The sequence below is a fragment of the Prunus avium genome, chromosome 6 (genome assembly GCF_965620075.1).
Source record: "Prunus avium chromosome 6, drPruAviu1.hap1.1, whole genome shotgun sequence".
Taxonomy (NCBI): Eukaryota; Viridiplantae; Streptophyta; class Magnoliopsida; order Rosales; family Rosaceae; genus Prunus; species Prunus avium.
Genome location: NC_142289.1, coordinates 29911822 through 29938591, shown reverse-complemented (window position 1 = coordinate 29938591; position 26770 = coordinate 29911822). Strand labels below are relative to the sequence as shown.

Below are 26770 nucleotides of genomic sequence, written 5' to 3'. Positions count from 1 at the left end.
ATATTCATTTACATCTTCAATATACTTTCAATATACTTTAAATCTAGTGAAGTTATCCAATTCAATTCAATCCTATGCATTACACCCATAGAACACCAAGCACAATAAGATGTACTACACCTAGGGCACTCGACTTTTAATGTTTGGTATAGGCAATCTCCATATTCTTTTCGTTTTGTTTGCACACCTTCCTGACTTCTTCCTGTTGTCCAAGGAGGGGAGAGGCTTGGTGGATTCATGTACTGCGACCCTTTTGGATAATGAAGATCACCCATTTTCTCCAATAATTGAAGCACTGTTGTTTTATTTATTGTTATTACGTGTTTGCACTCATTGGTTTTACTTTTATTTTGGTCGAGCCTTGCATAAAAAAATTGCAACACAAAAGTGAGGCCAGGTACCTAAGCCTCGTAGGCCTTTTACAGCCTTGAAGCATAGCATTTTCCTGCCTTGGCCACTCAGCGATTCTTCTCTATTCCTAAAAGCATAGCCTTTTACAACCCTTCCGTTTCGTTAACGTTAGCACATTAATTACAACTGTTCTCCACACCAATCACAGCTTGCCAACTGGCTCACATCCCAACCACCCGAGTAATTTTTGAGTGTTCCAGGTACACCACGTGATTGGTGTACCATCCAATAGACGGAGGACATATGGAATATTTCCAATGCAGCCCGCCACATGTCATAAAAAGAAATGCAATAAGTTGGACAATAATTCCACATGTCTTATGTTTATTGGATGATACACCATCCACGTGGTGTATCCGGAAGATATAAAAATTTCTCCCAACGACCCCCACACCTATTCCCTTTTTTCTCAACAATGTTGCCTTCTCAACTAGTGACTTAGTTAACTCATAACCCCAAAGGAGTCATCCTTACACAAACAAATCCTTCACTCCAACAATAACAAAATTAAAATCACCATCCTATATCGTGTACCATCCCAAACACAATTCATGAACTCACAAAGAAGACCTCCTATGATGAAGCAAGTGATATGGCGTGGTTATGGTAACAATCTCGCCCCCATCATCTAGTCATGGGACTAGAGTTCTCCTCCATTATAGTAAAAAACTAAACACTCTTATGGCGTCTTTACAAACCAAACTATATTATTCAAACTATTATTTGTTTATATGCACACAAACCTATCTCCTTATCATCTTTGATAACTTTCCTTGTTGATTCTTTGTCTGCAGAACGTATTGAACTTAAGGAAGAGCAAAACAACATGGTCTCTTTTCCTCAGATTCCACAGATTGATGACGGGCCCCCTAACGACATGATCTATTTTCCTCAGACTCCTCAGACTTCACAGATTGAAAGCGAGTCCGGAAGCAACTTAGACTCCAATGAAGAAGAAGAGATTAGTGTGAAGAGAAAAATGGGAACACTAATGACATATGGTATTGATGATATAGTTGGTGATGATGCAAATATGATGGCTATCTATTTGGTTGAGTTACTTTTATAAGTTTAATTATTATCATATATAGAGTTACTTTGTTGCATGATCTTCAAAAGAAATCCCATTTTGTGTAAGTTTTAGATATCCCATTCCTTTATAGTTTGTTATATGTCTATAGGAACTCAACAGAATCTTGGATACCTTAATGATCAGTATGAAGACTAATCTTCAAGGGCAGAAGACCAAAGAGTACTTTTAATTTATGCAAGCAGATAGATTAACATACTTCTTTTTTAACATCTACAACTTCTTTTTGTGAAGGTGAGCTAGACCATTATGCACTGACTGTTCAAACTGGTGAGGTAATGTTAGATCTGTGAGAGGTCTCAAGGTCATTTTGATTTTACTTAGTCTTAATCGTTTTGTTCTTTATTCTATCTGTCACAGTTGAAATGTTTTTTTTTTTTTTTTACAGGATGTTGTCAGTGAGATGTTTTCATTATCTCAAAGGACTTCTCGATCACTTTGGATTCTTAGTGCTACCGGTGCTGTTTTAGATGTTGTTCTACGCAAACCTGGTTCTTCTGGTGGTCTTTTGAATTTTAAGGCATGATTTTCTAAGAACTGAAATCCTTTCAGCAATTCCTTTCCTTTAATTTGTTTCTTTCACTGGTCATGGGTTGCAAGATTTTTTTAGGGATATTTGCGACATAATTCGAATTCAAAACAAAGTTAGTGGATTAAGGCTGACCATTCTCTTGGGAAAAGATGGCTATCAATTTTACACTAAATCTCTGGGCTTTGCTTGATAGTTTATATATATATATATATATATTAGAGTCTTTAGTTGAGGGGTCCCTTATTTGAGGGACAACCTTATAGGGCTCCACATTATATTTCAATGTTCTGAACCATTTATATTTTAGGTATTCATTCAAAGATCATCTCTGTAAAAAATAACTTGAATCTGAATCCATTGGACCTCTCAATTAAATAATTGTTATTTTTGTGTTTTCTTGAAGCACCTTGTTTATTGATTTTGTTGGGCACAACTAGATGTCTTAATGGTTTCCGATTTGTCTAAGTTTTTACAAGGATGATCTATGAGTGAAGACTTGAAAAATAGACTGTTCGGATCGTTGAAATAAAATTCATAGTGGGCCCCAAAGAGTGTCCCTCAAATAATCTCTAAATTGAAAGGGGCTGTATATGTATAATATATTTTTTCAAATAAAATTTACTACTTCCCAGTGATATATTAGCTTTTAATACTAAGGGGTAACTCTTTCCCTTACTTTCTTCCTTCATGCAGGGTGGTTATCAACTTATTTCTCTATCTGGATCATTTGAATATGGTGAAAACAATAATGTGGATGGAGAAAATAGTAGGTTAAACATTACTCTGTCTCATCATGATGGGAAGGTTTTTGGTGGTTTGGTTACCGGTTCATTGATCGCTGCTGAGCCTGTTTATGTAAGTTTCTTTATTTTGGTGATTGTGGACTGGAAAAATAGAATTTCTATGGAAGACAACGTTCTGTCACTTTTTAGCAGTCCTTTTTTAATTATTATCAATATCATTTAGAGTTCCTGTCATTTTATCAGATCATTGCTGCTAGTTTGAAGCAAGGTACCAGCAAGGACACCAGCCAGGAATTGAAAAAGAGGCGATCAGCTAATTAGACTTATTATTATAAGTCTTCTAGCTCCACAGATAGTTAGACTTAAAAGTAGCTCTCTCTCTCTCTCTCTCTCTCTCTCATGCATGCACGCGCACGCACACACAAATTCAAAGACGGGGAGGAGTAGACTGATATCCATGTTTCTAACTTCTTCAGGTCTGTGCTGAGTTTCTGAATTTGGAAGATGTTTGTTATTTAGTTTGCAAGGCCACAATGCAAGATTTCTACAAGACTGAGGATCTTGGACATGTTAATTTTGTAATTTTTTTTTATGGTGTAAATTATTATAAGGATTAACTACACTTTAGTCCCTGTAGGTTTAGTGTCAGTATCGAAATGGGCCCCAAGGATTCAATTCAATCAATTTCATACCCGACATTTCAAAGTATTACCAATTTACACCCGCCGTTACATTGACCGTTAAAGTCAGACGTTAAATGCTGACGTGGCAGTCGTGGGACCCACCTCATAACCAAACAGCAGTTAGAAAGAGACTAATATAGGACAAATAATATTAAAAAATTCTTTATTTTTAAAGTTAATTAAAATCAATTATTTTTTTTATAAAAAAAACATAATTAAAATGACAATAATAATAATATTGATTTTAAAAATATTGTCGGATTGGCAAAATCAATGAAACTATTGTTAAAATCAATAATACATAATATTGATTGTAAATACATGTATTATTGGGTTTGGATTTAGGTAAATACATGTCATTTTTTAAAAAATCAATAATATTGTTAAAATCAATAATAATAATGCATAATATTGATTTTAAAAAACCCTATTGTCAAACCTAAATCCAAACCCAGATCTTCACCACTCATCCCTCTTCCTCTTCCTTCTTCTCTCCACCCATCAAACCCTAAATCCAAACCCAGCATCTCCACCACCCATCCTTCTTCTTCCTCCTCTTCCAACATCCCCACCTTCGTTCCTCACCCACCACCCACCACCTCATTCTCCCTCAGTCCTCTCCTCCTAGCCCCAACCAATACCAGAGCCCTAGCCAATAGATCTGAGGAGGAGATCTGCGCGTCGTCGGAGACGTATGGCAGATTCGGCATATGGGTTCGCGACGACGTCGCTTAGTTTTCAAGGTTGACAATGACCCAACCACCTGGGTTTTCGAGGTCGACAAAGACCTCTCGATTGCCCGGAAATTCGCACCTCCTGATTGCCCATCGCACCTCCCAATCACCCGGAAATTTCTAGCCACTTGCAGATCTGAGTATGGGGCTTGGTGGTGGGAATATGGGTGTATTAGCATAACTGGATCGAACCATATGTAAGAGAGAGAGAGAGAGAGAGAGAGAGAGAGAGAGAGAGAGAGAGAGAGAGAGGGGAGGAGATATTTCAGAGGAGGAGGGAAAGGGGATGGGGATGGGGCGGGGCTGCTTGGAGAGTAAATTCCCAGAGCAGAGTTACAACCCCGAGGCATATGAAGAGATGATGGAATTTTTGAGTAAAAACTCGTTGAACGATGGAGACCAATTCTGTGCCAACTTGATGCGTGAATCTTCCAGGCATAACGCTCTGGGTATATTCATTTCATTTTATTAAATTGTTTTTTTGAAAGATAAGGAGGAGGAAGAAGAAGGGTGGGTGGTGGAGATGCTGGGTTTGGATTTAGGGTTTGATGGGTGGAGAGAAGAAGGAAGAAGGATGGTGGTGGAGATGCTGGGTTTGGATTTAGGTTTGATGGGTGGAGAGAAGAAGGAAGAAGGAGACGGGTGGGGAGTTTGAAGGGTTTTTTAATTATGTTTTTTATTTATTTAAAATAATTGATTTTAATTAACTTTAAAAATAAATAATTTTTAATATTATTTGTCCCATATTGGTCTCTTTCTAACTACTGTTTGGTTATGAGGTGGGTCCCACGACTGCCACGTCAGCATTTAACGTCTGACTTGAACGGTCAATGTAACGGTGGGTGTAAATTGGTAATACTTGGAAATGTCGGGTATGAAATTGATTGAATTGAAACTTTGGGGCCCATTTCGATACTGATACTAAACCTCTAGGGACTAAAGTGTAGTTAATCCTTATTATAATAGATGCTGCGCTTTAATTTTAAGTTGGGGTAGGGCTCGTTAAGGACTGCTTCTCTAAGAAGTACTTATGCTCATAAGTGCTTCTAACAAAAGCGCTTTATTATAAAAGAATTTGAGATATGGGTTTATGTTTAGGAATTTGATAAAAGAATTTGGTAAGGGTTTGGAGTTCACCTAGGATCAGCCGCTCTGATACCATGCTTAGAATTGTGTGGTTTGAATATTTGGATGATTTTATTCTTCTCCTTAAGAAGGTATATATAAGAGCACCTCTACCCCAAAGGGCAGGGGCAAGGCAAAGGCCAGGCAAGGTTTGTTACTATTTACATGAATAGTGGTAGCCCTTGCCTTTTTTGTTTCCAACCTAAAGGGCAAGAACAAAGGCAATTACTATTCACTTTAATTTATTTTCAATTTTTTATACTTAAACCATTAATTTTGGTGTGAGAAGTGAAGAATATGACTAGGTATTTATTAAAAAAAAATTCTGAAATTTTTGGTTTTTTTTTAATAGATTTTTTCTAATTTTTTTTTTTTCATTGCTGACGTCAGTAAACCCAGGCAAGATTTGCCTTTGGGCCTACTCATGCTTGTGGAGCCCACCAGTTGCGTGGTCTTGTTGTTGCGCGCTAGAGCCAATTGCTGGGCCTAGGCCCCCTCCTGCCTGAGCAAAAGAGGAGTGTTGGAAGTGCCCTAAAGGTTTAAATGTGTGCTTTACTAGGAAATAGATACATCAAGTAAATAGGAAATATCTCCTAATTATACAAGGATATGTCAACTACACTAAATAGGAAATAAATTGCCTAATTAACTTAGGAAATAAATCTCCTTGATTTGCTAGGTGAACTCACGTCAACAATTTCCTCCGAGCCGCTCCACCTTCAATTGGGCTAGGATTTTCACTTGAGCCACTTCCTTGATCATAGATATCCTCAATCAAATCAAACACTGATACCACTCGCTGTACAATGGACCAAGGTGAGCTTGATAAAAGCCATAAGGCCCCGTTTGGTTTGCGGAAAAGATTTGATGGAAAATAATTTCCCATGTCTTTTCCAAGGAATGGGAAATGAATCCATTTTCCATGTTTGGTAATGCTGGGAAAGTAACGAGGAAATACCACTTTATTTCCTTTCACATGTTTGGTTTATATAGGAGTGTATAACAAAGTTTGTTTAATTTTCAAATTATACCCATATGAAATCAGATAAAAAAAAAGAATGCATTTAATGCTATATTGTAATTCTAAATTGTTAATGGGTACAAAATGGTCATGAAAAATGTGCATTTAATGTTGGCTCATTTTCCCAAACTTTCACATGAAGAGAGAAAACAAAACCCAAGGGGGGAGGAGGGGTTCACTTTCCCCCCTACTTTCCCATGTGCCATGCAACCATTTCCTATGCATGGACTTACTAAACATGGGAAAGTAATTGATTTTCCATTCCCAATACTCCTTCCTATGAATCAAATGAGGCCTAAATGTGAATGGGTATAATCCTACATTGAAAAACGTGAAACAATCTAGAATAATTTTTTTCATAGTTCACTATTAATAGCATTGAGGCCTTTTGAGATAAAATCTCACTTATATCAGTCTATTGGGCCGATCCACTACTAAAGATGACCTGTCATCGATATTACCCCAACTTAACTACCCAGATCCAACAAAAGATGGGTTAGGCCTAATGGACTCATCCAAGTGTGAGATTTTATCTCAAAAGACCTCAGTTCTATTGCCACAAATTTTTATAATCTAGATTTTTCGTGGAATTTTCCAATGCAGGATTATGCTCATCCAATTTCATGACTTTTATTAAACCACACAACCCCAACAATATATGGGTTTAGTCAAATAATTGTCAACTCTCTCTTCTTAACTTTGTGTTGGGTTTGACTTCTTGAATAGTATCTGTTCACCCGTTTAGATTTAGTTCCTGTGATAGTAGGCTAAAATTCCCCATTGGCTTGAAAACCATTGGTGGTCAACAAGTCAACTTTCTTTAGTGTGCGAGCGTGCCACTGTTAGCAGTCAAGACCCTAATAGACTTATGAAAAATAGATAACTTGCGCCCCATGTTACTGACTTTAAACAAGTGATTGTGAATTTGGGTGAGGACTATCTCCCAAGTAAGTTCTTTTCTTGCCTCAGACTGGTGATGACTTCACAATTTCTCACAGTAAAAACTAATAGTTCTAGCCAAAAACAATATTGAAAATAAATCAAACTGTTTTAAAGAGAACTGTCTATTACACAATTTAAAACAAAATGGAACTGCCACGTCTGAAAGGACAACAGAACATTGGGCTTCGACTTCTGCTTGGATTGTTGCATGTGACTCAGGCTGGACTGGATGTATCTGTGCTAGATTCAAACGTCAGCACCTTCAACTGATGAGGTTCAGTTGGAAATCGATACCAATGTTGAGATTGGTAGAGCTTTAATCTATTTTAGCCATGGAGAGGCTTGTTGGATGGTCAGAACTAGGGTTTCTTTAGTCAGGATTGGATTGGAAGTGGCTGGATTGATGATTTTTTGGTCCGGAACTGCATTTCAGTACCTATTCTGTTTAATTGTGGATCGTCTGCGATATGTTCTAATGATTCTCAGACATCAAGGCATATCTGTAAATTTGTTGAGGTTTTCATATTATGAAAAACCTGAATTTTGCTTGATTGGCTTATGCTGAACCAAATTTGTAATAAGAGAAATCTTGTTTCCTTTGTGAACTGCCTCCCTGGATTGAGTTGAAGTGAAGTCAGAAACCTGAGTTCTGCCTGTTCTGTCAGAGACTGGATGTCTTTTACAAATTAAAGAGCTTGGTTTCTTCAGAGTCTAAAGGCTTTCGAGATCGTATGATCTTGTTTGAGTTTGTCAGTATAACTTGAGAATTTTTGTTTTGATTGAATTTTTGGTTGCCCTCTATCCTATTCACTCCCTCTCATATTTATAGAGAATCTGATTGAGGTTTTATTCCTTAATATCTGGAGGATGAATTATTTGAAAGGATTCCTTGTTCCAGTGCGAAAAAGGGATAGTGGCTTAGTCTGACAAAGGAAAACCCCCATCAAAAGTAAGTTTTTTTGATGATCAGTTTTGATCTTCTGTCAACCAACTCTCTTATCTCTTGTTTATCTCTTGCAAACCCACTTGACCTGATGCAAAACCCTCACGAGCCTAGGAAAGAAAATTGGCCTTCTTTTCTGGCATTAAATGGTTATGGGGAGTGGTTTTCCGATTAAACCTTTTACCAACTCCCCATCACGTCCTCTACCCTATTGTAATTTTGAGTTTAGAGTCACGTGGGCTTTTTGAGAGAAAGATCTTCCCCAAGAATCTGCTGATTGATCTTTGAAATTGTGATCAACGGTGATGATCAAATTTTGAACCTTTGGAGAGACCTAGAAGCTGGGTTTAGACTTAGACCAATTAAAACTGATTTTTCTCATATTAAATCACCATTATTGGCAATTAATCTTTCATCTGTAAATTTATTCCTTGCAAATGGTTCACAAAGGTCTGGGCCTCTAAACCCATCTGGGTTGACTTCTTATTTTGGTAACACAAAGCCCAAGCCACTGTTTTTGATATGGGCTAATAGTCAGTTGGGCTAGCGCGCATAATTTAGGCCCAAATAGTATCATTGTGTAGTTTGCAAAATTTCCATCTCTATTTAGATGAAATGTATAATACAATTAAACTAGTATAGAAGAACAATAATATTACTTGTATCACATTTATTACATATTAATAATACTATATGTATCACATTTATTGACATATTAGTTAACTTATATTGAAGAAGGAAACTATGTGGTTGACTTGATTCATTTAAGACAAAGATAAAGTTGATGATTGTATAGGGTAAGAAAAAAGTTTTTTTTGTTACTTTCAAATTAGTTTTAGCCAATATTAGGAAAGAAGTAATAAGTTTAGGGCCAAAACACTGTTCCACCATATGAACAGTAACCCAATCATTTGAATGGTCACATTCACAACACACTTCATTGGAATTTAGTTTCTCCTACTGTTAGAGCATCTACAATCATGCTCACTAATTTTTACTAAAAATTTAGCTAAAACTCCATAAAAGCTATTTTAGGAGCTCTCTATAAAATTTGAACTTCAATCATACTTCATAGTTTAGGGAGTCATAAATACTATAATTATGTTTTAATTCAATATAAATGGTCCATCTGTATAAAAAGAATTTATTAGCATTAATTAAAAGGGTAAAATATTCATAAAACAAAGCAACATTAAATTATAGGGAGACACTAGGAGTCCTTTCTCTCTCCTAAAATTTAGGAGCTCCTAGAGATCTTCATATTTTAGGAGCTCCTAGAGATCTCCATATTTTAGGAGATGGTTAGGGAGCATGGTTGGAGTTGTAGTTTTCCAATTCCTTCATAAATTTCTAAGGGGTTTAGGAGCACATTGCAGATGCTCTTAGAATAACCTATTTCAGTTGTTGGTCAACCATTCAAACGGTTGCAAATGAGGCCCCACCTTCCTACTGACTTTTTGGCCCCAAATTAATAGTATGCCACATTTTCTTTTGGCTAAAACTTGAAAAAGAAAAAACAAGAAAAAAGTGAAGTTAAAGGCATGTTTGATAACCCTTAGTTTGTCCTAATTTTTTTTAAAAAAAATTAACAATGGCAATATGGAAAAATGAAAAAAAAAGGAGAAAGCTTAATTATTATTTTAGTATTAGTTGTGGGGAAAATAATATTCTTAATGAGTAAGAATTGCGATATTGTCACTCACATACCTATTTTTCCACCTACCATGTTTCTCACCACCACTAATTTTGAAATGAAAATCAATCTTATCTTCACTATCCCTATTATTTCCAAAATACCCTTAGTTCACTATTTCAAATATCCACCAATCAAACACTCTTCCCACTTCCCAAGAACTCACTAACCAATATATGTTCTTTTGTCTTCTTTCTTCTTACCCAATTATAATTTTTCTCAAGAGTTGAAGTCATTCTACTATTTTGACTAGTACCTCCACCAGAAGTTCATATTCAGTCTCATTTAGTCTTGATTAGACGGTATGTTAATCTTATACATTATCTTTAATCTCTTTTTATTTTTTTATTTTTTTTATTTTTATGGATTTAGACCATTTGTTCCATTTTTTATTTAGTGATTTGTTCTCGAGTTATTACCATTAGAGACTTGATTTGGGTTTAGAAGATGTATTCTTATGTGAGTTTTTTTTTGGGGTTCCCATTTTGTGTCAGGCCAGATCTATGATTTCTTGTAAGGAATTGAACAAATCATATGATATCTGCTTCTTCTAACCAAACATTAAACATTCCTTTCAATTTATTTGTGGTTTCTAGATGTATTCTTAGGTAGGTGTTTGCTTTTCTTTTGTTTTAGGTTGTCATTTTTGTGTCATGGTCGAGCTTCAAAGACTTGACCAGATCTACGAAGTTGGCTCCTTATAGCCGAACTTAAACTAGGTTCGGTTGTTCGGTTCTTGAAACCGAACAAAGTGGGATGTTTGGCTCTAAAGAGCTAAACAAAGATGTTTTGTTCTACTCTTTAGAGCCAAACACAAGGTAGGTCAATTATGTTGGAAGCCTACTTTTTCTTGAATGGTGCAATAATGCACATGTAGGTAAATAACAATGGATGATCTCATGTTTGTTAATGAAATAAATGGATATATAATTGAAATAATAATAATGGAAGGATTAAAAAATGACAAAACATACCATAATTCATCTTATAACATATAAATCAATACGGAATAATAGCAGTGGCTAAGAAAAGATGATTGTAATAATATATTTTGATCATTCGAATGTCATTTCAGAATAGAATACAATAAGAGAAGAAGAAAATGCAACCTTTTATAACATGCTTATTTACTTGAAATGAGGGAAACCATGAATCAGGAAATTTAGTAATTTGGGTGATAAGGAATGGGTCTAGGATCAAAATTTCCCCATTAATCAATCTAATTCATGGTATTTCAGGTATTAGATTATGAATATAATTAATGTGAAACTCACATAATTTTTTATTTCTTATGTGTTGGTAAACGTAGGGGAAGTAGGGAATTAGAATAATTACAATACCCATGTGTCAGTAAATGCAGACGAAGTTACAGATTAAATTAATTCCAATATCAATTTCAAGTAAATAAACATGCCATTATTTATATATATTTTAGCAGCCTTTATCTTCAACCTTATATTAAGAAAATAAAGCAAGCTCTTATATCTTTGTTCTTTTATGTTCTCTTAGGTTCCTATTTATTTTCTAGTTGTGATGACTCCCATAGTATGTAGTTATGCGTAGATAACATACTCATCCATTCTTTCATTTGGGAGTTCCCAATTTCCTCTATTAGGAGTTCAATTTTCCTGTTACCATTTCTCCTGTGCCCATCTGTTGCCTATCTAACTCTTTGACACATGTCCTTCTACTTAACTTTAAGTTAACAGTGTTAAGTTTAATTAAATTAAATAATAAAAACTAATAATTGAAGGGGAAAAAAACAGCCAAGATCAAACTCGCACCCATCCTCAATCCATAGCAACCCCAAACCAGTCGGCCACCAAAACTCTCCTCCTTGCCGCTGGAAATTCCTTTTGTCTACCTCTGTACCCCCTTGTTTCTCTCTTTCCCTTGATTTCTTTGCTTCCCTCTCGATCTCTTTCTCTCTTTCAAAGAACAAGCTAGAAGAGTAAGGGAAGAATCTAGATCTGGATCCAGAATGAAGGGGGAGAGAGAGAGAAAAAAAAGGCTTTTCCGACGACAAGAAGGAGAGGGGGCTGCGCCGGCAAGGTGGGGTTGATGACGGATTGGGGGTGGGTGGGAGTTCGATGTTGGGTTTTCTTTTGTTTAAAACAAAAAACAAAAAAAACAAGAAGTTATCTCTTACTCAAGCCATAAACTTGGCCACATGACGTCGCAGCTGCTTTAGAGCATTTGCCTTGTCTGGCTTCTTCATGAACATTGCAGAAAACATTTTGATTTCTCTGATGCTTTCCCTTCCTAGAAGATTTACGATGGGTCTCTTTTTTTTCCTTCAATTATTAGAGTTTTTATTATTTAATTTAATTAAAAGTTAACACTGTCAACTTGGGTTAAGTGGAATGACATGTGTCAAAGAATTAGATAGGTAACAGGGTGGGCATAGGAGAAATGGTAACAGGAAAACTGAACTCCTCTATTAGCCTCCAAAGTAGTAGTGCATGCAATGTTGCAAAGTGGTAACAAATACCATTAATGGCTAGCTTGTTGCCCTTTCAATTTTCATAGTTTCCTTGTTCAAGTAAGCCTTCCTTAATTTTATTTTTTGGTGATATTCTCCACTCTTCTCACACCCAATATGTTGTCGAATATAAATACCACATCAGAAACTTGACTAAATAAATCACAACTTATAATAAGTGGTTCCACTCCTAATAGCACTGAGGCCTTTACCCCCATATGCAATACATGGTGTTCACGTGTTGGGCTTGAATGCTTGACTCCAATGTGGACTTAACTCCACGTGTGACCCACTATGTGATGGTCCTACGTGAGGGGGCGTGTCGAAGAATATAAGTTCCACATCAGAAACTTGACTAAATAAATCACAACTTATAATAAGTGGTTCCACTTCTAATAGTATCGAGGCCTTTTGTGATAAAAACCAACACCTATTGGGCTTTGTAGGTAGTTAAGTTGGGGACAATATATGTGTTGCTAGTAATGGGTTGCTGACTTGTCTTTCTAAAATTTAGCACGGTAACAAAGCGAGTTGAATGACTGAGCATGAAATATTGGGCCTTTACCCTTAACCCTTACTCAATATGTGGTGTTTACATGTTGGGCTTGAATGTTTATCATTACCCCTTACCCAATACGTGGTGTTCACGTGTTATGCTTGAATGTTTGACTTCGATGTAAACTTGGCTCCACGTGTGGCCCACTATGTGGTGGTGTGTGTTGAAGAATATAAGTACCATATTAAAAACTTGACTAAATAAATCATAACTTATAATAAGTAATTCCACTCCTAATAGTATCGAGGCCTTTTGTGATAAAACTCCACACCTATTGGGCTTTGTAAGTGGTTAAATTGGGGACAATAGCGATGTCGCTAGTAGTGGGTCGTTGGCCCGTCTCTCTAAAATTTAAAACAATATTAATTGTAACTCTTTAACTCTTGTTATCCTTTCCATCTCTACTAAATCTTGAAGCAACAAATATTTTTACAGGCCCCTATCTCTTATCCGCCCTTGCACATATTCATGGGCATAACCATAGTTAACTCTTTGCTTTGTATTTGTGGAACCCTAGTTATACTTATGGGTACACATCAAGTATTGAGAAGGGTGATAATAGTACATCTTGTATTCAAGTTGTAAGTAAAAATGTTCCCCTTAAAGAAAGGCTTAAGAATCCTGAATGTCAACTTCAACTAGCACTTATGGATGAGCCAATTTGTCATTACAATTGGTATAAGGGCAACCTAGCAATTTTTTTTTTGGGTCTGAAAAGGGCAACCTAGCCTTTTGCTGATGAGTTCTTACAACGGCTCCCTACTAACACACAAAAAACATTTTTTTTAAATGAAGAAAAATGACTATGAATACTTACCTTTTCACTAAGAGAGTCCTCCTAGTGAAAAATGGAAAGGGATAGAATCCTCCCCTACTCTTATACTTACAAATACTACTCAATTAGTCTGTTATGCAGTTTTTGGGTAATACACATTTCGTCGTTAGTAGTTGTTAGTGTGGGTTGTTTTTTTAGTGTGTTAGTTTGTTGCCTTCTTCACAACTTGGTGTTTTAGATGTCATGTTGATGTTTTAGTTATATTGTTTGAGGTAATATATTTTAAATACTTCAAAAATGAAATTGTGCACAAACATTATTTCAAAAAAGAAAAAGAAAACTTGGTGAAGCCATTACTGAAAATCCAAATATAATAATAAAAAACCAAATACACAAACTTCCCCCCGCCCTTCCCCTTTACCTTTTACTCCAAATAAGAGAAATTCAAATATTTTGAAATCTTCATATGGTAGGATATAATTAATAAAATTTCAAAACATTTCCTCTTCCCATCTTTCTAGCTATAGAAGAGTCTTAATTTCTTTTTCTTTTTTTGTTTTTTTTTTGGTAGTTTGAAGATAAAAGAAAAAAAATATTGATGAAGGAAATCAAACAAATTTAAAAAAGAATAGAGGTTAACTGAGCTAATTTTGTGGGCTCAAATATAATCGTTTTAATTCAAACAAACTTATTTTTTTCCGTGCTGTTTTTTTTTTCCCAAATTTACTTTTTCAAATCGATCTCTGAAAAAAAGAAAAGAAAAGGGATTTCTTGATTATGTTCTTCTAATGGAATTATTGTTACGGAACCCAACAAGGAAATATCAAATAATAATTCTATGGTAATGAAATCATATTTTAAAATTTTAAATCACGTTTTCAAAATAAGCACTTTTGTTAAAAATAAAACACTGAATTGTTACATATTGAATAATTTCCAGTAATTTTTATATTTTATTTTGGAAATAAAATCTCCTAAATATCACCAAAAATCGGAAGAAATTCCTATACATAAATCGAAAAGATTTCTTTTCCCTTTTCACAACATTAGATATTTAGGAAAAAGAGAGAGTTTTTATTTTTTTATTTTTTTGGGTGTACAAGAAAGAACTAACCTAAAATGTCTCTGGGCCTATTCTCGCCAGAAGAAAACATATTAAGGGCCTTCCAAAAAAATAATAATAATTCTGCTTTGGAAAGAAAAAGGAAAAGGAAAAGAAGGAACACTCTTCTGGCGCCCTTTACAAACCGAACTCTTGTTCAAACTATTTTTTTTTTCATATACACCGCCTCTTTCTTCTTCTACTTCTTGGTATAACTTTTCTTCTTCACCCTTTGTCTGCAGAAACTATTAGTATTAATGGAAGAGCAGAACAACATGGTCACTAACTCCCAGTCTCCACAGACTGAAAGTGCACCGAACAATGAAGTAGAGACTTTCATGGAGCCTGTACAAATGAATATAGAGCCCAACCAAGATTTAGATCAATCCGGGGCCCCCATTGGAAGAGCAGAGCTAACAGGAACAGATGTTCTTGTGAAGAGGAAGAGGGGTAGGCCGAGGAAATATGAAATGGTTGGTGAGGAGGGAAATGTGGTGGCTTTAGTATCAGCATCACCCGGTACATATTCGGGTTCATATTCGGAGAGCTTACCGAAACGAGGAAGAGGACGACCTAAAGGTTCCGGTAAATTGCAGCTCTTGTCTCCCCGTGGTGAGTTCTCTGCCTGATCTTCCCTGAAAATCCCATAAGAATATGAATTTAATTAGAGTTTGTGTTTGTTAATTTTCCAAATAATGGGGTTGTATTTGTTTCTGTGTCTTTCTTCTTCCGCACGTCAATGGTTCTATGTATGTTGTTTTCTATTTGGTTTTCTTCTCTCTTTGTTTCTATAGGTACTTGATGATGATGATAAAAATAATTGTTGTTGCTCCTGTTATTGGATTTTTGGAATTGGTGGAATTATGCATGGTTAGGACAGGAATTTGATTTTCTTTTCTGATGTTGGTTCTATTTGTGAAGAAAATCCTCATATCTATTTGATTGAGTAATTTTTATAAGTTTAGTTATTATTCTATACAAAGTTATTTGAACGAACTTTAACATGCTATTTCCCAAAAAAATTAATATATGTAAGCAGCTAGATTAGCATATTTCTATCTTCTAACATCTACAACTACTTCTTTTTCTGCAGGTGGGTTGTCTGTGGATCAGGCTGGAGGAGGGTTTTACACTCAAGTACTGACTGCTGAGACTGGAGAGGTAATTGTTAGATAGATCTGTGAGACGTCTCAAGGTCACTTTGATTTCAGTTATTCTTGATTGTTATGTTCTTTATTCTATCTGCCACAAGTTTTATGGCTTTATTTTGTTTTTTTTTTCTTTTTTTTTTCTGCAGGATATTGTTCATAAGATACTTTCATTATCTGAAACGAATCCTCGATCACTTTGCATTCTTACTGCTACTGGTGTGGTTTGTAGCGCCGTCATACGCCAACCTAGTTCTTATACTGGTATTTTGAGATTCAAGGCAAGATTCTCATAAAGTTGGAATCTTTTCAGTAAATCCTTTTCTTTAATTTGTTTCTCTCAACAGCCATGGATGCTATACATATTTTTAGGTGTGACATCTTTAACACAACTTGAACTCAACACGAAGTGTAAACATGAGTAACTTGAGAAAAATTCGTAAATAATATGACTTTCTAACTCAAATAATAAACAAGCCAGGGTTATAGAATTTAAACAAAAGTGAGTCCATCCTGACATAACTAACTTGTTTAATGGTATTGTATGAAGAACATAATCATTTCTCCAATTTTTTCCCTTTGCTTTGATCTGATATGATATGATATAGATCTATGTAGAGTTATAGTATTCATTTTCTTGGTTTTGCTAGCATCTAAATGAATATCTTTATATCGTGCACAAGCGATACATTTAGTTTAGTAAAATGGATCTTACCTTAATTAATTATGTGGATCAATCAGGACACGGTACTGTTAATAATGATATAAGTATCAAGTCATCAAACATGATTACATTTTAAGTTAGAGTTCATGAAAATTCAACACAAATCCAATATGACACAACACCATATAACTCGGTTACCACCCTTACTTTTGTTCACTTGTGTATCTAAGTTACACATTTGTCATGTCTTGTGGAATGCTAAAACACGAGCAGAAATGTTTGAACTTTGTTGAATGAGGCATGACATGATTAGCAGCTAGAAAAACTGAAGACAAAAATTGATGCCATACATATAATAGCCATCAACAATTTAACATTGAATTCTCTGTTCTCCGCTTGATGGTGTCATATTTGTTTCAAATAAGATGTAGTACTTTCCAGCCATATATTTGCTTTTAACATTGAAGGGTAACTCTTTATTTCTTACTTTCTTCCTTCATGCAGGGCCGCTTTCAGATTCTCACTCTATCTGGATCATTTGTATACGATGCAACGCAAAATCGACAAGTAAAAAATGGTATGTTAAGCGTTGCACTCTGCCATCCTGATGGGAATATTTTTGGTGGTGCTGTTGCAGGCGCATTGATAGCTGCTGAGCCTGTTCAAGTAAGTTTCTTCTTTTCTTTTTTTTCTTCTTCTCGTTTGTTTCTTTTTGTGACTCTGGAAGTAGAAGTGGAATTGCCAATGTTGCTCTAAGGACTCTTTCAAGTGACTGAAATTATTTGGTCCACAAAGTTATGACAAAATAAATTAGTGAGTACAACAGTAACAGAGTGAAAATTAAATATTTGGTATTGAACTATAGTCTTTATCCAAGGTAATTAAAAGTGCTTGAGGGAATTGCTCAGTCTCATTTTGGGTTATTTCATTTATCAGATCATTGCTACTAGTTTTCTGCAAGAAACCAGCACCAACACCAGCAAGGAATTGAAAAGGAGGCACCCAGCGGAATCTTCTACCTCGACTAGTATGCTAGGCAATTCATCATGCTTGGCAATGGTTCCCTTACTAATGCCTCCACCAACAATAGTTCATGATGAGAGTTGCATTTCGCCTACATCTGCTCTCTTGGAATTTCCATCCCATAGTGGAGCGGGTAACGTCATTGCTGCAAACCATAACATGAACCCTGCTACACTTTCGGGTTTTGGTCAGAATGCCTTGCTGCCAGATCCAACATCTCCTCACATTGAGACCTTTATTCCTCAGCCATAAAGGTAGCTCTCTCTCTCTCTCTCACGCACACACAAAGACACGGACAAGAGTAGACTGATATGTTTGTTACCGAACTTCTTTAGGTCTATGCAGATTTGGTGACTAGAGTTGAAGTGTTTTATCCAGTTTGCAAGGCCACAGTGCAAGATTTCTACCAGTGACTGAGATACCCGTAAATGAGATCTTCGACTTGTTATTGTTGTAGTTTTGATGTTGTAACTTATTGTAGATTTTGTGCTTTGCTTTTTATTGATAATGTGGACTTGGAGTTGCATGAAGATACTATTAGACTTTTGTGGTAGGAAACAGAAAGGTGCCAGAAACAATGCACCAACATGAGATCAAATCTCTGAATCCAATTTTTACCTTGAGATTTTTCAATGAATATTGCTGCACCAAAGATATTATTTTTGAGTAGATAGTGTACACATTATATTATGTAGATGTCAACTGACCCAAGAACAGCATGTGTGTAAAAAGCAAGTACAAATGAGAATTGCTGTAAACTGATAATTCATAATATTATGTTCATATAATTCTTACTTTTCACTTGTTTCTTGAACAATTCTAAAATTCACCCATCTGATTGATGGATCATAAAACAATTCATGGTGTAAGGGTGATTAATATTTGCTTAATGTGTTCATACATTAGCAAATAACCGATAACTGTTGGCATCGAGGCTTATTTGTCTTACAGCAGCAATTGCAGCTATAACGCCCAAGATTGAGAAAACCACAGCAATAGTGATGTTTAACAGGAAAATGGGGCTCTTTTTAGAGGGCTTAAAGGTCAAGTTGTAGAACACAACAGGCAAGATGAAGTCAAGGGGTATGAAACCAAAAGCCCCAATAACTGAATTGATGTCCCCAAAAAATGGAAGCATTGCTGCTATGATTGTTGCTAAGACGACAGACAGCGAGCGGAAGACTACCCTCGGGATCACATTGCGAGTAGAGAACTCTTCGCTCGTTGGATCCACAAATGCTCGTTCAAGCACTTCATTTGTTGGCTGCAGATAAACCTGTACCAAAGCAATGTAGTTTAGACTACTAGTTTTAGTGAGTATTTGGTTCCAAGGAAAAAGATTGAAAAAAGATTGAGGTGGTGTTTTTTGATTTCTTACCACACCAACAGCTGATAGTTGGAGTATGGTGAAAAGGTTGGTCATGAAAATGAACCACTTTGGCACCAAAGGTTTGCCATCATCCAAGAAGTTGCTAAGTATGAGGCCTTCAGCTTGGTTACCAAATGCCCAATAGCCAGAGATAGCAACACTGGAAAAAGTCATTGTAACTACTGCATAACAAAGACATAATCCCTTGAACATCTTTCCCTTCACTGGTGGTGCTATTGTTGCCTATTAACGAAAGTTATATAATTATTAGTTCCTAAAGAAAAAACAAAACCGGTTTTGGTAAAGATTGGTCGAAATGGAAAAAACACAGTTTCTCGACTAGATTTTAGTGCTTCCTAGAGAAGACTTGATAATCACTTCTCTAGAAAGCGCAGGTGAATACACAATGAGCACTTGGGTTTTAACTAAAATGTTTTTGTGTGCTTCTAACAAAACCAATTAAAAACACTTCATTCATAAACAAACTCTCCCAAACAGCCCCATATAATACTCGAATCCGAAAGAAAATGAAAGCAAATTCGAGGATAACTGGACTATTTTGAACCTGAATTTCTGGAATGATGCCATTGCCAAATGTTGTAGCAATGATGGCATTGGCATTAAAGACCCCAAAAACGCGATTTTGCGTGTTGCCCTTCAAGGAATAGTCCTTATGCGGCCCTTTGGAAGAACTTCCTGACAAAATATAAAATTATGCTTGCTAAGTTTTCTTCTCATGGCAGGCAAGAAAATGCTATCATAAGTGAGTAGCTATTACCAATGTAGATGCAAGCAGCAGCGGTACAAACGCTATAGGCTAAGCAAAGAACAACAGACACCAAGTTGATGTGCCTCAGTGAGTGAAAAGATGGGATTTGGGCCAGAAACAGCATCAAGCATCCAAATATGATCACAAACTCGTAAAGCTTCATAGTCCCAGTTGGGTTTGACAGCAAGAAAACTGCCTGCAAAGAAAATAAAGCATATTATAAATATATATAAAAAAAGGTCACAAGCAACTAAATAACCGTGACAAATAGCATACTATTGATAAAAAATGAAGACATTAAGTACTGTCAAGAGGGGGATAGAAATACTAAATTCTTCCACATGACGACCATAATCAGAAGAAGGCGTAATAAGATTGAAAATTTGAAGGATGATAATGGTCATTGGATAGAGGATGCGGATGGGATCAAAGCTCTGGCTGTACAATTTTTCTCAGGTCTGTTCTCGCAGGACTTTCACTTGGCTAATAACCTCAGCCTCCCCAATCTCTTCCCTATGATTGATTCAGCAGTTTTAAAAGACTTGGGCAAGAAAATTGATATCATGGAAGTCAAGGAGAGCTTATTTAATATTGGTAGTCTTAAAACCCCTGGTGTGGATGGCTTTCCTGCTTGCTTTTACCAAAATAATTGGCACATCTGTGCGAATGATATTTTTGAGTTGGTTTCCAAAGCTTTTCAGGAGGGGACGATTCCTCAGACCCTCAATCTCACTTTGATCACCCTGATTCCTAAAGTGAGTAATCCTCATTCCATGGCCCAGTTTAGACCGATCAGCCTTTGTTGTACTCTCTACAAAGTGATCTCTAAAATCCTAGTTGCAAGATTACGCTCTATCCTGCCCCAGCTGATCAGTCCCAATCAGGTCAGCTTTGTTCCAGGTCGCCATATTACTGATAACATCCTCATTGCCCAAGAGATTATGCACAAATTTCAAGGTTCCAAAGGGAAAAAAGGCTTTCTAGCTTGGAAGATTGATTTATCTAAAGCGTACGACAAGCTTAATTGGAGATTTATTGAAAGTGTTCTTGGGGAAATTGGGCTGCCCACGGGGATCATCCAACTAATTATGAACTGCATCACCACTGTCAGATATCAAGTCAGCATTAATGGTGAACTGACAGACTCCTTCACTCCCAGCAACGGTATTAGACAAGGTGACCCTCTTTCTCCCTATATCTTTGTGTTGTGCATTGAAAAATTATCCCATATTATCTATGATGCTGTGGGAAAGAAGACTTGGAAACCTGTCAAATCTTCTCAATCAGGTCCTGCTGTCTCTCATTTGTTCTTTGCTGACGATCTGATTTTATTCTCCGAAGCCAATACCTCGCAAGCGAGACTCTTAAAATATTGTCTAGATCTGTTTTGTAAAGTTTCTGGCCAAACTGTGAACTTCGAGAAGTCTTCTATTTTCTGCTCCCCAAATACTACTAAGGAGTTAGCCCATGAGATCAGCCAAATTTGTGGCTCTCCTATAACTGATAACCTGGGCAAGTACCTGGGCATGCCTTTACTGCACTCCAGAATCACCAAGACCACTTATGGGAGTTTGGTAGATAAAGTCCAGAAGAAACTTGCGGCTTGGAAATGTAATTTGCTATCTTATGCAGGGAGGGCTACTTTGATTCAAGCAGTGACTACTGCTATCCCGGTCTATGCTATGCAAACTACTAAGTTACCTGCCAGTATTTGCACTAATCTTGATCGTCTGAATAGGAACTTCTTCTGGGGTGGCACTGAGAAAAAGCAGAAGATACATCTTTGCCAGTGGAATTTGGCTTGCAGACCAAAATGTAATGGGGGTCTTGGCTTTAAAAAAACTGCTGATATGAACAAAGCTCTTCTTGCTAAGATTGGCTGGAGGTTGCACACCAATGACCACGGTTTGTGGGCTCAAATTTTTAAAGCCAAATACCTAAAAGGCCAATCCATTCTTGATCAAACCCTGAAAACCAGGCACAACTGCTCCTCCACCTGGAAGGGCGTCCTTTATGGCTCCAAACTTCTAGCCAAAGGCATGAGTTGGAGAATTGGGAATGGTGAGACGACTAATTTCTGGAAGGACAGTTGGATTTGTGACAGTCCTCTCATGTACCATGAAGGAGCTCTTGATATGCGTGACATGGGTTGCAATATATCCAGTTTTTTACAAAATGGGTGGTGGAATATTGAAAAACTCAGGGCTGTGGTGTCTGAGGACCTAGTGCAAAGGATCATCTCTTATCCTATTGGTTGCGATAGCGACACTCAGGATGACCAGATTTGGAGCTCCACTGCGAATGGTGAGTTTACTGTCACATCTGCTTACAGTTTGCATTTCTCTGATCTTGGCGAGGTTGACCATCCTTGGAATACTCTGTGGAACATGAAGATTCCCCCTAAATTGAAGTTCTTCTGCTGGCTTATGTATCAAGGTAAGTTGATGTCCAATGAGCAAAGAATGAGACGTCAGCTAACTGGGGATCCGGCTTGTAAAGCTTGTGACTGGCACACTGAGTCTATTATTCATATCCTCAGGGACTGCCCACGAGCTAGAGAGATTTGGAGGACTATTTTGACTACTAAAGCTCCCCCCCATTTTTTCAGATCTGATTTTAAACCTTGGCTTCTGAGCAATCTTTTTTCTTCAGCCAAGGAGAGTGGCAACTTAAACTGGAACACTACCTTTATGTACACCTGTTGGTATATTTGGAAATGGCGGAATCAATTGGCTTTCAACAACCAAGAGGATCGTCCTTATAATCCAAGACAAATAATTCTCTCTGCTGCTAAAGACTGGGTTAAAGCCTCCCTTGCTGTTGTGTGTAAGGTGGATAAGGTGCACTCTTTCATCTCCTGGAAACCCCCTGGCCCTGCTCAGTTTAAACTTAATGTTGATGGATCAAGACGCACCTCCTCTGGTTGTATTGGCGCTGGGGGTGTGATTCGCAATGCTTCTGGTAATTGGATTGGTGGTTTTTCTGTGAACCTTGGCCAGGGCCATATTTTGGATGCTGAAATCTGGGGGTTATATTTTGGACTTAAGCTTGCCATGACTAAAGGTATAACCTGCCTTAATATTGAAATGGATGCTGCTGTGGTCGTCCATCTAGTGAAGAATATTGATGGATTGACTCATCACCCCTTTGCTCCCCTAATTAATGCTTGTTGTGCTCTCATGAAACAGCTTGATAACTGCACTCTCCTTCATATTTATAGAGAAGGAAATAGTGTGGCTAACGAATTGGCAAACTGGAGTTACAACTTAGACCTGGGCATCCTCTATTTTGACGAAGCTCCTCGTTGGATTGGCTCTCTTCTCCTTGATGATATCACTGGTGTAGCGAAAGCTAGATTAGTTTGTCCTGTTTCCTTGTAGTTGTTGTGTTCGGGGTTTTTTCCCCTCTAGTTTACCAAAAAAAAAAAAAAGAATTAAAATCACCCGATTTATGTGATACACATGATTTGCCGGTGATTGCACGTATCTGAATTTTACAATAACCTTTTTTGTGCCATAAGCGAGTGAGTCGTACAAGTTAAGAAAAAGGATTACCTTCAAGCATTGTCCTCCCAAAAGAGTACAGGCTACAACAGCACCATAGCATACGAGGAACTGACTTGGGCCAACAAAATAGCGACTCCATCCAGGCCCTGTAGAATCCAATACAGTTTCAATTAAATAATGTCAACTTTTATTTATTTATTTTTTTAAAATAATATTGAAAGAGACATAATTCATCATACAAAGCAAAATACAAGGGATACTCAATTAAGACCATCCTAAACCGGCCTCAACCATACATAAAATCACAAAAAAAAAACGTAGTGGATGCAGTGGTTCTATAAATCTTCTTTACGTCTTTTAGTTTCTTATTATTAGGTTTTCATAATGTGGAATCGATTTTGCTCACTATTTTGTATATCAATGTATTGTTTGTAAGGACCCTTTAGGTTTCAGTTTGTTTTCACAAAATTCTTTTTCTTTGATTGTTCGTCCAAAATTGATGATTTCATTGAAAATGCACTTATGCAAATGACAGAATTAACCTCAATGAATGTACATGCAATCTAATCTCAAAGGAAAACTTTGTCATTTGGAGAATTTTTTTGTATAAAATCATCAATCTTTGGACGAAAAATCAATGAAAATGAGTTTTGTGAAAACAATTTAAAATCTTAGGGGTGTGTGTAATTTCTAAAACCTCATGGAGTTTTGTGAAAAAGTTGAAAACCTCAAGGAGTAAGAGTGTAAATAACTTTGGAAATTAAACACAAAGAAACAAAGATTCAGACGTGGCCAGGAAAAAAAAAAGAGAGAGAGAAGATAAAAACAAATTTAGACAGCTCAAATGGCCAACCTTGAAGATGTTGCATAGCCAAAAAGGAGAAATCGACAAGGGCCATTACAGTTAATGGCAGACAAGCCACATTCTTTTTGCATTCAGGTTTTTTTTTTTTTTTTTTTTCTGACAATTTAAAAGTGAAAGAAAAGGATTTCATACTGATATATATACGTACCTAGAATGTCATGCGCCATGTCTCTGAATCGGAGATGGCGATGACCCAATTGAGCATAATGTTCAAGAACCAAAGAGAGTAAATTGTAGTTATAGAAGGTCACGATTGCTCCGATGACCAAACACAAAATCCCAGCCGCCCATCCAAGGAAGGTGAAAGCATACGGCAGACTCAGCAGCGCTGGAGCAACTATTGAAGTTGTCAAGTGATAACCGCAATGCAGCCATGATCCTACATCATCAATGTCAAATTAATACCAAATTTGACTAATTGCTTCTTCTTTTTAAGCAAAACAATCTAACTATATAATATAAACTGCATGATTTCAATTATAGATTATTATGACACACTCCAGAAGCATGCAATCAGATTTTTGTAATATCAGGGACGGACTCAGGATTTGAAAATGGCGTGGCCTAAATTTTCCTTATGTACAAATCTATTAAAAACTTGACGGTACTAACGAATTTTTTTAAAGACAAAAAAAAAAAAAAAAATATCGGGGACATAATGAGCCTTACTCCTCAAAATGCTAGAACATGTAGATAAAAACATACTTAAACAGTTAAATATCTAATCAAAATCCATAAAATATTATCTACATACTTGAATAGTTAAATATCTAATCAAAATTAAGAAAATGTCATTAATTGTAAATAAGAAAGTAGGCCTTTATCACATCTTCAATCAACATGTTAACAACTAATCAATTCATCAAAATATCCCTAATTGATAATTCATACAAGCAAGAACACCAAAGTCAATTTCAAATTCTATTTTGCCATCTAAGAGAGAGAAAGAGAGAGAAGAAAAGTCAGTCGAGTGGGTTTAGTTAATAAGATTTTGTTGAAATTGTACATTGTATGTAGATTCTACCATATTGCCATTCGACATGGTACATGGCCAAATGGTCTAATAATAGTAGTCGTAATAAGCTATAATAAGCATACTTTCTAAAATATAATAAGCATAGTTTCAGCAAAAATGTATAAGTTTATTCGATATGTGCGATAGTGAGTGACTACATGCGGTCAATATTTGCTTCTTCAATAAAAATAATATTGTAACTATTTATCACCTTATTAGTGACGGCAGGATTTGAAAATTACGTAGACAAAAACTTACATACTAAACTTGACCATTTAAGTTAATTTTATTAATAAATATAGAAGCTAAATATATACGCATACATACGACGTCACAGATAAGAATAATCGAAGTCGACCAGAAAAATGAAGTAGGATTGATGATAACCAAATTGGTAAAGGACAAAATGAGGTGAAAAACAAATATGTGAAAAACATATTAATGAAGAAGAAGAAGAAGATGATGATGATGATGCTGCTGCTGCGATGATATGGATCGATGATAATCAAGATAAAGAAAAAGAAACAAAAACTAACTAAAACAAGTTGTAAATTAAAGATATAAAAAGAAAAAATATCTCTGAAGCGGTCAATACCTTCGGATTTAAGAACAAAAAGAGCACCAGCATCAAGTTGCCTCTCCTGGTCATGAGCTTCTTCTTGGCCAATAACCTTTGCCTCCTCTGAGCTTGGTGGCACTGGCAGCATCCCCATCTCTCTCTCTCTCTCTCTCTCTCTCTCTACAGAAAAAGGAAAGAGAGCAAAGAAGTGGGAGAATCAATTATGGAGATATTGTGTGTGTAATTATATATATAGCCGACTGGCACTAGAGTCAATGACTCAACGAGGTCCCTTTGATGATGCGCAACTTTTCTTCATCATCGTCATCGACATATTATTATTATTATTTTGGATGTAAAGGAAAAACAAAACAAGTAAAGTGGCAACGTATATAGTCCTCTACTTAACAGTCAAACTTTTGGAGCTAAGCATTTTGGAGAGAGAGAGAGAGGGGGGGGACGAGAAGGACCAAAATGACCCTCCATACCAAATGATACCAACACGCATTTATTGGTTTTTTTATCTAGTTAATTTGTATATAAAAATAGTGTGGGCAAATTAGATGACGCTGTCTGAGTTTACATCTATGGTTATTCTAATTTTTAATCTTAAAATGATTCCTTAAATTCTGATTAGTTAAAAATGATTCCTGAATCTTGTACGTTTAAATATGGTCATTGACTTGGCGTTTGCTAGCGTTCTTAGTTAAACATCGTATTGGGTCGAGGACTAGTCTTTTAATTTTATTAATCGGTTATCTAATAGAGATATATTTTTCATATTAAAGAAGTAGTCAGAAAGATGATCAATAAATATGACACGAATATAACATTATTGTACTTTCGTTTGAGCCTGCATGAGAAATATAGAGCACAACTAAGGACTAATTTAGATAGAAGCTCACTGCTATCTGCCATGCCAATTCCTTGGGCATAAAGATCATTTTGCTGAACTGCCATTATATTTAGAAGCTTAATTAGTGCACCGAGTCAACCAATGCATAGTGGGAAAATGAGGTG

The 26770-nt window shown here is 36.3% G+C and overlaps 3 protein-coding genes and 2 long non-coding RNA genes across 5 annotated transcripts; 4 read left to right on the top strand and 1 right to left on the bottom strand.

Annotated features, from left to right (window-relative positions):
• The first annotated feature begins 236 nt into the window (after positions 1-236).
• On the top strand, positions 237-2027 carry LOC110755287 (uncharacterized). The gene is made up of 4 exons (XM_088254689.1): positions 237-1017; positions 1206-1412; positions 1736-1776; positions 1890-2027. Exons 1-4 carry the CDS (start codon positions 963-965, stop codon positions 2025-2027), a joined length of 441 nt encoding a protein of 146 aa, XP_088110815.1. The 5' UTR covers positions 237-962.
• A 652-nt stretch (positions 2028-2679) lies between these two features.
• LOC148294013 (uncharacterized) lies at positions 2680-3380 on the top strand. Its single transcript, XR_015836335.1, has 3 exons — positions 2680-2888; positions 3020-3144; positions 3253-3380. It is a non-coding gene; the product is annotated as an uncharacterized LOC148294013 (long non-coding RNA).
• A 6757-nt stretch (positions 3381-10137) lies between these two features.
• LOC110755286 (AT-hook motif nuclear-localized protein 5-like) lies at positions 10138-16276 on the top strand. Its single transcript, XM_021956467.2, has 4 exons — positions 10138-10219; positions 15075-15444; positions 15926-15993; positions 16130-16276. Exons 2-4 carry the CDS (start codon positions 15090-15092, stop codon positions 16274-16276), a joined length of 570 nt encoding a protein of 189 aa, XP_021812159.2. The 5' UTR covers positions 10138-10219; positions 15075-15089.
• An 881-nt stretch (positions 16277-17157) lies between these two features.
• On the top strand, positions 17158-18197 carry LOC148294012 (uncharacterized). The gene is made up of 3 exons (XR_015836823.1): positions 17158-17310; positions 17581-17921; positions 18013-18197. It is a non-coding gene; the product is annotated as an uncharacterized LOC148294012 (long non-coding RNA).
• Positions 18198-18415: 218 nt separating this feature from the next.
• On the bottom strand, positions 18416-26095 carry LOC110755260 (GABA transporter 1). The gene is made up of 7 exons (XM_021956437.2): positions 25787-26095; positions 24325-24555; positions 23360-23457; positions 19815-20001; positions 19602-19732; positions 19046-19279; positions 18416-18943 (listed from the first exon to the last, which is right to left on the bottom strand). Exons 1-7 carry the CDS (start codon positions 25902-25904, stop codon positions 18563-18565), a joined length of 1380 nt encoding a protein of 459 aa, XP_021812129.2. The 5' UTR covers positions 25905-26095; the 3' UTR covers positions 18416-18562.
• Positions 26096-26770: the final 675 nt, after the last annotated feature.

Bases quoted from the DNA above. Each gene is read 5' to 3' on its own strand.
- LOC110755287 (XM_088254689.1), top strand. From the start codon at position 963: ATGAACTCACAAAGAAGACCTCCTATGATGAAGCAAGTGATATGGCGT. The intron at 1,413-1,735 runs GTATTGATGATA...CTTTTTGTGAAG, and splicing joins GGGAACACTAATGACATATG to GTGAGCTAGACCATTATGCA. The intron at 1,777-1,889 runs GTAATGTTAGAT...TTTTTTTTACAG, and splicing joins TGACTGTTCAAACTGGTGAG to GATGTTGTCAGTGAGATGTT.
- LOC110755286 (XM_021956467.2), top strand. From the start codon at position 15,090: ATGGAAGAGCAGAACAACATGGTCACTAACTCCCAGTCTCCACAGACT. The intron at 15,445-15,925 runs GTGAGTTCTCTG...CTTTTTCTGCAG, and splicing joins GCAGCTCTTGTCTCCCCGTG to GTGGGTTGTCTGTGGATCAG. The intron at 15,994-16,129 runs GTAATTGTTAGA...TTTTTTCTGCAG, and splicing joins TGACTGCTGAGACTGGAGAG to GATATTGTTCATAAGATACT.
- LOC110755260 (XM_021956437.2), bottom strand. From the start codon at position 25,904: ATGGGGATGCTGCCAGTGCCACCAAGCTCAGAGGAGGCAAAGGTTATT. The intron at 23,458-24,324 runs GTACGTATATAT...TGGATTCTACAG, and splicing joins CATGGCGCATGACATTCTAG to GGCCTGGATGGAGTCGCTAT. The intron at 19,280-19,601 runs GTTCAAAATAGT...TTTCGTTAATAG, and splicing joins GCATCATTCCAGAAATTCAG to GCAACAATAGCACCACCAGT.